The sequence below is a fragment of the Erythrolamprus reginae genome, chromosome 4 (assembly GCF_031021105.1).
Source record: "Erythrolamprus reginae isolate rEryReg1 chromosome 4, rEryReg1.hap1, whole genome shotgun sequence".
Taxonomy (NCBI): domain Eukaryota; kingdom Metazoa; phylum Chordata; class Lepidosauria; order Squamata; family Dipsadidae; genus Erythrolamprus; species Erythrolamprus reginae.
Window position 1 is genome coordinate 92,062,950 of NC_091953.1, and position 10,182 is coordinate 92,073,131.

The following is a 10,182-nucleotide window of genomic DNA, read 5'->3' on the forward strand; positions in this document are numbered from 1 at the left end:
CACACAATGGAATGAAAATTGAACTGAAAAAATTAATCCTTATTGGTTTATTTTGCACATAAATGTGCCTCCCCCCCGTTTTTGTGAAAGTTTTTTTCAATTTATGGATAGTTTTGCTTGCAAAATGCATTCTATTTTACTGGAGTTGGTGTGGAATTGGTAGCTTGAACATTTCTGAATATAAGAAAAATATAAAGGAACTGAAAAAAATGATTCTTACTGGTTTTTTAACATCAGAAATAAGGCTCCCCCCCCCCCTCGGCTGCTTGCAATCATTTTCACTTTTTATTTTTTTATGCTCCAAATCCGAAATATTCTTTAAAATCTTAGGCATCTATTTACTCAATTTAACAATGCTGATCATCAAAAAATATTTTTGGGGTGGTGGCTAATTGTTTTCTGGGCAAAAAAAAATCATAACTTCGAATCTGTTTCTGTTCGTATATGACCGGACCAAAAATATTTTTTTTAGGTACTTGAATTTGATCTTTTTGAAAACTTTTTCAACTGGAAAACTAGTTTGAACATTTATGAACATAATGATATGAAAATTGAACTGGAAAAATTGAGACTTATATTTTTATTGTGATCAAAAAGCCCCTCCCCCCATCCTTTCTGAATTTCGTGTCAATTTCTATTTTTTAAGGCTACAAATCCCTAAGGAATGTTCCCCCAAAAGGTTTGATATACTAAATTGAACATTTCTGAATATAAGAAAAATATGAATGAACTGAAAAAAATGGTTCTTATTGGTTTATTTTTGCCACAAAAGGGACACCCCCCCCCGGCCTTGCTGTGTGCCATTATTGTCACTGTTTATACATATTTGTTTAGAAATATTTGGAATATCCTTTTGAAAATCAACCACATTGTAGCCAGATAACTAATTTTATGAAAGAAATCCATTTTACTAAAAAAAAGTATGTAAGTTTGAAATTAACAGCATAATTTTTATATAAATTGAAATAACTTTATATGCAAAATAAACCAATATGCATCAATTTTTCCACTTCAATTTTCATATCATTATGTTCAGAAATGTTCAAGCTATAAATCCCACACCAACTTTAGCAAAATTGAATGTATTCTGCTAGCAAAACTATCCATAAAGTGAAGACTATGTCACAGAAACGGGGGGGAGGCACATTTATGTGCAAAATAAACCAATAAGGATTAATTTTCTCAGTTCAATTTTCATATCATTGTGTGCAGAAATGTTCAAGCTACCAATCCCACACCAACTTTAGTAAAATAGAATGGATTTTGCAAGCAAAACTATCCATAAATTGAAAAAACTTTCACAAAAACGGGGGGGGGGAGGCACATTTATGTGCAAAATAAACCAATAACGATTATTTTTTTCAGTTCAATTTTCATTCCATTGTGTGCAGAAATGTTCAAACATGTTTCCAGGTGAAAAAAGCTTTCAAAAAGACCAAATATAAGTACCTAAAATGATCAATTTGCAGTCCGGGTCAAATAGACCCGGGAACATAATATTAGGCAGTTTTATCGAACAGAACACAAGGGTTTTAAGTCTACAAGTCTTAATGTTGCAAACTTTGGAGACTCCTGCTTTAAACTGAAAAGCCTTCAGAAACTGCTGAGAAGGAGATTTTTAATTGCAGAAGTGAAGTGACATTCAGCAGCGGATAAAAGGAAGGATTCTTATATGGTTCTATGTTTTTGAAGTTTTAGGTTGTGGCTAAATGACTTTCGTCCTGTGTCAGGTACTGAGTGTGGGACTGCTTATTTGATTCTTCTACTGTGTTTTGTTAGTTGCCAAATCTCGCCATGGGAAATTACAAAATATCCTGTCTTGAATGGGCTTTCTAGGGATCTGTTTGTTTGAATGGAGCCAAACATCAGGCTTCCACTTTTTATACAGCAATTATCTCATTATCTCTATTGGGCAGGAATGTGGAATGAGTTTTAGGCAGGTTCTTTGTTAGCAGCTTGATTTTTCCTTGTTTTTCTATGAGCCTTTATTATGAGTAACATTTTATTTGGGGTGGTTATATACTGTGTCAGAAATAATAGGTATTTTTTTTTGCCTAGACTTAAATTAATAACACAAATATGATTGTACTTAAAAATATTTAGATTAGAATTCTGCACAAACAAAAAGAGCACTTCTTTTTGATTGACAAGCTTAAACAGAAAAAGATACCTTTTAATGGGATAAATTGGAAGGAATGATTTTCTCTTTTAAACAACAGATGTTCATACTGAATTCAATCCAAAAAGCAACCTAATTTCTAGAACATTTTAAAGAGAAACTGGAAGATATGCAGATGGCTGTATAAAGGGGCCTGACAATCTAGACTCTACACAACTACAAGAAGCTTATGAAGAGCCCATCACACTAGGTTAAATTGGTGACATAAAATGGATTTTAAATGCCTAAAGTGAAATCTAAATGGAGCAAACACTCCGCAACAAAGAAGATAAAGGTTTCATTATTTTTTTAAATGAATCAAGGTATAGTCTAACTTCAAGAAAAGCCTTTTTGGAAAAAGTCTATGCAATATTTGATCTGCAAATATTTGCGTACAGAATTTATTTCTGTAAGCATTTAGAAAATTGAATTTAAACCCCAATGATAACCAGAAATGATATTGGCTGATGATTATGGTAGATATGTGGTGGTGGAAACTAATTTGCATAGGGACAAGACTTTGATAATAAGTACTTTTGTTCTAAATGATTTGCTGGTTCTTAGGGCTATATCTTCCATCATCCTAAACTTCAGGTATTTACCATATTGGTGAACGTTCACATGTTGAATCCAAGCGTTTTCCCTACTTTCCACTTTGAAAATTATTTGTCTTATATTCCTCTAAAAATTTCTACAGCCTTGGCTTGTTCAGCAAGAAGCAATCCCACTGTCAACCAGCCTTTTTCAGAACATACAACTTGCAATTATTCAAGATATAATATCTTCAGCTAAACAATTTGAAGACACAATAATCCCTCACAATGTATTATTCTCTAGTCATGAATTCTTGTTTTAGGTTCTCATGATTTCTCTACCAAATTCTGCTTGCCTTTATTTGCTTGCTATGTGATCTCACTCCTGAGAAGCACCATATAGCCTTAGGCAAACATCTTTATTAGGAATTGCTATACAATGTACAATATACAATATTCAGTGTTATCTAAAGTTGTGCCTATCCATTGTGGAAAGGAAATTTGTCATAGTGCTCTAGATCTCTGCCAATCTGCCTTCCATTGAGGACCTGTATACTGCACGAGTCAAAAAGAGGGCGGGTAAAATATTTACTGACCCCTCACATCCTGGACACAAATTGTTTCAACTCCTACCCTCAAAACGTCGCTACAGAGCACTGCACACCAAGACAACTAGACACAAGAACAGTTTTTCCCCGAACGCCATCACTCTACTAAACAAATAATTCCCTCAACACTGTCAGACTTTCTACTAAATCTGTACTTCTATTCTACTAGTTTTTCTCATCATTCCTATCACCCATTTCCTCCCATGTTGACTGTATGACTGTAACTTGTTGCGTATATCCTAAGATTTTTATTAATATTGCTTCTTCATTGCTTATTTGACCCCTATGACAATCATTAAGTGTTGTACCACATGATTCTTGGCAAATGTATATTTTATTTTATGTACGCTGAGAGCATATGCACCAAGACAAATTCCTTGTGTGTCCAATCACATTTGGCCAATAAAATTCTATTCTATTCTATTCTATTCTAAGATAGATCAGATCAAGAAACCAGCTTCACAGAAATACAATAATTATATTCTATTGAGATGGGAAATATTGAATAGAACCTTACAATTTTTTTGTGTTTTCTCCCTCTTTCTTATACCCCATTGAGTCAGAGAGGAATCAACCTAAGCCTCTTGCGAATGCTGTGTCCTTTTCCAGAGTTTGTTTCTTCTTGTTTCCTTATTTGCTTGCATAACAGCTTTCTTCTTCAAAGCCATCTCCAGGCTCTCCACAGTTTGTTCTAAATAAACATGAAATGTGGGACTACTAGTTACGATGTGGATTTGATTGGGTGGAAACAACAGAATAAACTATATTCAGAGAAAGAATATTGAAGAATGGTCTGTTGTTCATGAGGCATCTATTGCTCTGTGAGAATAGGTAGGGGATATGAATTCTTCCAGGTCCATTACTCAGATTGACCAAATTGTCAAAATTGTGTACTTGCTGAGTTTACAAAACATATCACTTTAGTTAACATCAGTAGCCAAATGCCTGCTTAAAATCTCATATATGAAAATCAGAATGGAATGGAAGAAGCAGATTTTTGTGTAAAATTCTCCCAAAGTCTTGGAGAAAGTATATCTGAATAGTTTTGGTACTGAAATGTGTTGCTAAATTCATTATTACAACTGCTTTTTGAAGACTATGGTTTTATTTTTCCACTTCTGTCTTTTAAGCCACAAATTTTAAATGTACTGTCTGATTTTGTTGATGTTTTCATTTTAAAAAGTCAACTTTGTTTTTGCTTACTGTTTCAGATGGTTATGTCAGATCCCTGATTCTGCAATTCTTCAGGAGAAGGGAGGGTCCCTTGGTTACATCATTTCCTTCATTTCTTTTTTCCTTATGTATCCTATATCCTGTCTCCTATTGATTTATAACCTTTAGCTTGGTGCCTAGGCACCCTGGGATTTTCACATCTTTTGTGGAATGTAAAGGGAGGAAGGACCATGTGAGCTGAATCATTCAAAAGCCAGCAGAGAAGGACTGTGAGAAAATTCCCTTATTGGGTTTTCAGAGAGGCCAATACAATAACATCTTTACACCTGTGAATTTTCTCAATCTGCATTGGACTGTTGGGAAGGGTTTCAAATTCCTTTACCCTAACTACAGTATATTGTCTGAGGGACTCCAGAGCCCTTTTTTTTAATCTTGCTATCGCTCCAGTTCAATAAAAAGTTCATTTTGAAATGCCAAGTTTCAAGTGTTTTTACTTTCTTGGAGGAGAGGATGGACTTTACAGGTTATACATTTCGGTAAACTTTGTAGAATAAGTTTCCATTATATTCTTAATGTCAGCAAATTAAAACTCCTGCTTTGGTCTAATTATGAATGACAGTCCATTGGCATCAGTTAGAAGTGCAATAATAGATATAAAAAGAAAATAAACTAGGAATATTTTAATAACTAACTTAAATATGAAGCAAATAATATCATACCAATTAAAAAAAAATTGCTTCTGATTTGATTTTTCTTCTGACACATACTAATATGGTGCTAATTCTTTGACTAAAATGAAATCCTCTGATTTTACCTTGCTGCTCTGGATTAAATGCCACAATTAGCTGGCATTCTTGTTTTAATGTTCTCTGTAACTAGACAAAATGCATTATACATATAACTTACACTTTCATCTGTTTATGGCTGATTACAGAACCTGTCATCTTGGACTAATTAGACTACCGACTGCAGTATCATTGCTTGCTTTCAGAAATGCATTAATTCTGTTTCTAAAGAAGGGATGATTTGCAGTAGTGTATAATGTTGCTCATAGAGATTGAAAAATCTTGGACCAAATCCATTGTTGTAAAGAGGCCTGTCTTTTCAGTATATCTTCAGATGTGCAATGATCTCCAATAATTTCCACTTGCATATTTAAGCAAAAAGCGGAGGCTGACATTTGCAAAGGTTTTAGATTTTCAAAACATGTAAAATCATACCTGAAAATATATTGTTCTACAGTGACTGCAAATCAATTTTAAGGTCCTGCTGTTATTGCAAGCTTTTCTAATAAATAGAAAAGCATTCAAAATGAAGGAATTAATGATATCCGAATTGTTCATCCTTGTTTTTGAATGGCCCTGTAATCTTGTAACTTTTTCGATCATGCCACTTTAATCACACATTTGAAATTCTTATTGTTTGTTATGGTTTCTTCTTCTTTTTTACTCACTTTAGAAATAAGTGGTGTGATCAGTATCATTCTTCAGATTTATTTTCTCTCTCAGCTGCTAGGGAATGGCATATAAAAAAGAATACTGTACTTATTTACATATGCAGAAAATGTAAAAGAAGTCCCTGTTTTCATTTGAAATTTTCACATTCTTTATGTTTTCAATCTTTAATTGTGTTTAACTTCTCCAATCCACAGACACCAGAAGAAGGCGCATCTACATCAACCTATGCAGCAGTTTCACCAGAATTGGAAGGAGTTGGCAGATGCTACCTTTACAATGAGAAAAGGACAAAATCTGCTGATGTCTCTTATGATGATGAGTTGCAGAAAAGACTCTGGACAGAAAGCTGCAGACTTGTTGGGATTCCTGATGTAATGTCCTAGACATCATGGGGAGAAAATGATGGGTTTGCTATGGGAATTCAACCTGTCTCACTGACCCAAGCTGTGCAACATCACTCATACTTCAGGAATTCACTGTTCAGTCACATGACCAAATATGGACATTGTTGAGCTACCAGTCTGCCAGCAGTAGTGGCATTGATGATTGTGGGCAAAAAAATTCCCAACTAGAATTGTCTGTGTGGTGGTTTTAAATTTAACCATCCATTTTGTAATCATAATGTTTCTGTCTGTGATTAAAAGCAAATTATTTAACATTATGTAGAATTAAGAGTTTTCTTTCATAAAAACAAAGAGGTTAAAATGATGTGGTCTCCATTCTTAAAAAATCCAAGGATTTGATAATTTAATTTCAGCAACTTAAAAAAAACTGGAGTGCTTTCTTTACTCCTTAATTTTAGTACTATTTTGCTTCTTCCCAAAAAATATAAAACTAATCCGATGTTAATTTTTTCACACACCTTAAAACCAGTATGCCAAAGATCATAAACATAACTTTTTTCATACTTAAAATGCTATACTGTGATGTATTTCAAATGTCTATCAACTCTTCAACATAGGACAAAATTATAATTGTAATGTGATAGCAGGGACAATTTATTTAACCTTCAAAAAGTGCTACAGCTTATTTTATTGGTTTTGATATGTACCAAAAAATAATCTGCTTTTCCTATAGAATATTTTGCACTTGCCATCCAAATATGAAAGCACAATTCCAGAGTCTTTAATTTGACTTTCTTATATATAAATAATTTGATTTTATTCCACATTAAATAATTTCCTCAAATCTTTACCCCATCTTAAAATATCCTTGCTTATTTCAAACATTTTGAAACGAGGATAGACAAATAGGAAAAAATATGACTTAACTTTGGAGTCCTCTCCCATAGATTTGGACATTAGACTGCTTTTTACAAACTGCACTATAAGATTTTTTATTATATAGATACAATTCCATATTTTAACACATTTTAAATTTTAGATGTGTCCATTTGCAATGTAATCTAAGTCAGATGATATAATTCTCTTTCAACTGTGCTGGGCTGAAGTTGACTTTCTAGATGGTTTGGGATTTCTAAATGTTTTTATAAAGATGATCATGTTAATTGCTACTGTTGTCTGCATATCCCAATTCATTTCCAAATTGTTACAGTTGTTTGTGAATGCTTATGAGATTTGCAAGGCAACTATATTAGTAGAGGTTGTAATGTGTAAAACAGAAGCTAGAACTGGCACCTGTCTAGTACATTGCCAAAGCTATATTTTAATATTATATATTGGTGGTTAAGAAATCACAGTTCCAGTGATTCACTCCAGTTTGATGTCAACAAATTTTGCTCACAGTTCAAAGAACCTAGTAAACTGAAGTCTGCTTGATAGTGCTGAGAATCTCTTTTAGTTATAATGTTAAATTCATCGTGCAGCCAGTTTACAAACTTAAATTATCATAATCACAAGTTTGTACTGTCGGCAATTTTTTGAAATCTTTTGTATTATTGGGGGGGGGGGGGTTAAATTTGCAGAATAACTGGACATTATGTTGTTGATTTATTTGATTTCAGCAATTTATCTACCATTTTGGTCCTCATGGTCTTCTGGTTGTTCTGTAAACAGAGTGTAAATCCTGAAAAGAAGTATACAATTTAATTTATTGCAATTTGATTAGTTTACAAGTTCTGTAATACATTTCATATAATTACAGAAAGCATTGTTCATAAATTGGCAACAACAGTAAAATAATAATATGAGCACAGTCCCTTTAAAAACATGTCTACGTTCTACCAATATTTAAGAGAGTTTTTAAAGTACATCTACCCTTGAAGCAATTGTTTCTCATTATAAAATATTATCTCTAGGTCCATTGTTTCTTTGGAGACCAAAGATGCCTTTTTTGCAGCTTTTCTATTTTGTGCTGACAACTTATCTGCCTGTTCCTAGATATGATAATGCTTTTTCTCCCCTGCTTGTTCTTACGATTTGCAGAAGCTGAAAGAAAAAAAATTGTAAGCAGCTTCCAGAGACCAAAATATGCAATATGAATCTCAAAATCAGTGTTCTGAGGATAGCTGGACACATTTCTACACCAAGACTTTCATAAAATCTGGAGCACTCTACAAAATGTAATATGTTCAACACACTGTACATAGAATCATAGAATTATAAGGCTTGAAGGGACCTTGGAAGTCTTCTCGTCCATCTCACTGCCCAAGGCAGGAGTCAGTATTCATTTTAGACTAATGGTTGTCCAATCTATTCTATAGTAAACCACCAGCAATGGAATACCCATAACTCCAGGAGGTAATCTGTTCAATTGATAAATTGTTCTAGTGTCGGGAGATTTCTCCTTAGAGAAACATATACAGAAATTCCTTAGTTCCAGGTTGGAACTTTCTCTTACAATCTTCCACCCATTGTTTTTTGTCCTGCCCTCTTGTGCTTTGGCGAATGGGTCTTTCCCAACTCTCATGTGTCTACTCAGTATAGGGACATAAAGGCAGTAGAGATGTGAACAAAAGCAATTCACTGATGGTTGACCTTCTGGCAAATAAATATGAAAGTGGCAGGAGAATTCTTCAAATCTCTGGAAATGATGTACAAAAGCAAACTTGCACTAATTTCTCACCTTCATGATTGCTTTAGAAGCAGTTCAGTTTATGAATATTTAAAGTAAAGTGCCTACTAGGATGGAAGAATTGCTGAATATGTGTAATGAATGAATGCTAGCTATTCTTATGTTCCCTCTTGATTTAAGTACTTAATGCTTTCATTTAATAGTGTTTCTAAGACTCCCCAAAATAAAAATGACCGAGTGAAATGGCAAAACAGTAATCAAAGAACAGTCAATATTTGATTGAAATGTAGACAATTTAAGCATATTTCAGCTTTTTTTTTTTAAAGTTAGCACCGTTTCTTTGGGAAAATGTGATTATTGCTATTTTTTAAATGAAATAATAATATTCAGAGAAGTTGTGAGCACAATATGTTTATTTTCCAGTCTGGCAAAAAATAGCTGCTGGGATTAAAGTTTGTTAAAAAAAATATGTATTCTGCTTTCAGCTATTCATAAGCAGGAGCTCTTGGCAGATCTGTGTTTTGCAACATATCTTATTCTGGGATCACTGACAGCTCCCACTCATTCTTCAACTACTGAACACAGTTTCTCTTTGCACATTCCAAAGCATTTGTTCCGGAGTTGGAAAAATAGTGTGAATTGAATCTCTCTCTTTTTTTAATTACTAAATGCAGTTGAAAACTGGTTGCTTAGTATTTGTTCAGAACAGCTGATGCAGGCAATTGTCCAGAATTTTATGGGACTCAGATCATCCAAACCAGAAAAGAAGTTTAATAGTGCCTAAGCTGCAAATCTAATTCAAAGGATTTTTGATCAAATAAAGACTAATTGTGAACAAATGTGTGTGTGGCTTCAGGGTGTATGAGTGGGGCAGCCTTTCCAAACTAATTCTTCCCTTCACTTGGATTTTAATTTGCTTATATGACAGTGCAGTTGTACTAGCAATAGCACTTAAGACTTGTATAGTGCTTTATAGCCCTCTATATGCTGTTTACAGAGTCAACATTTCCCCCCCAACAATCTGGCTCCTCATTTTACTGACCTCGGAAGGATGGAAAGCTGAGTCAGCCTTGAGCCAAGGACAATCAAACTGCTGGTAATTGGCACAATTAGCCTGCAATTCTGCATTCTAACCATTGCACCACCATGACTCTCTAAAATGGTACTACCATGGTTAGGATAGTCATTAGTTCATATCTTTTTTTTCTATGCTATACATCACCTTTCTGGATACTAATTTATAATTACCTCTCAATATGTGAGATTTGACAGGACAGTTC

The 10,182-nt window shown here is 33.8% G+C and overlaps 1 protein-coding gene across 1 annotated transcript in view; it reads left to right on the top strand.

Annotated features, from left to right (window-relative positions):
• LOC139166800 (E3 SUMO-protein ligase ZBED1-like) overlaps positions 1-6,590 on the top strand; it is a 147,227-nt gene extending 140,637 nt beyond the window's left edge. Inside the window, exon 7 of the mRNA XM_070750885.1 lies at positions 6,124-6,590. Within this exon, the coding sequence (XP_070606986.1) occupies positions 6,124-6,312 (189 nt within the window). The 3' untranslated portion in view covers positions 6,313-6,590. The remainder of the gene's footprint in view (positions 1-6,123) is intronic.
• The last annotated feature ends 3,592 nt before the right edge of the window (positions 6,591-10,182 follow it).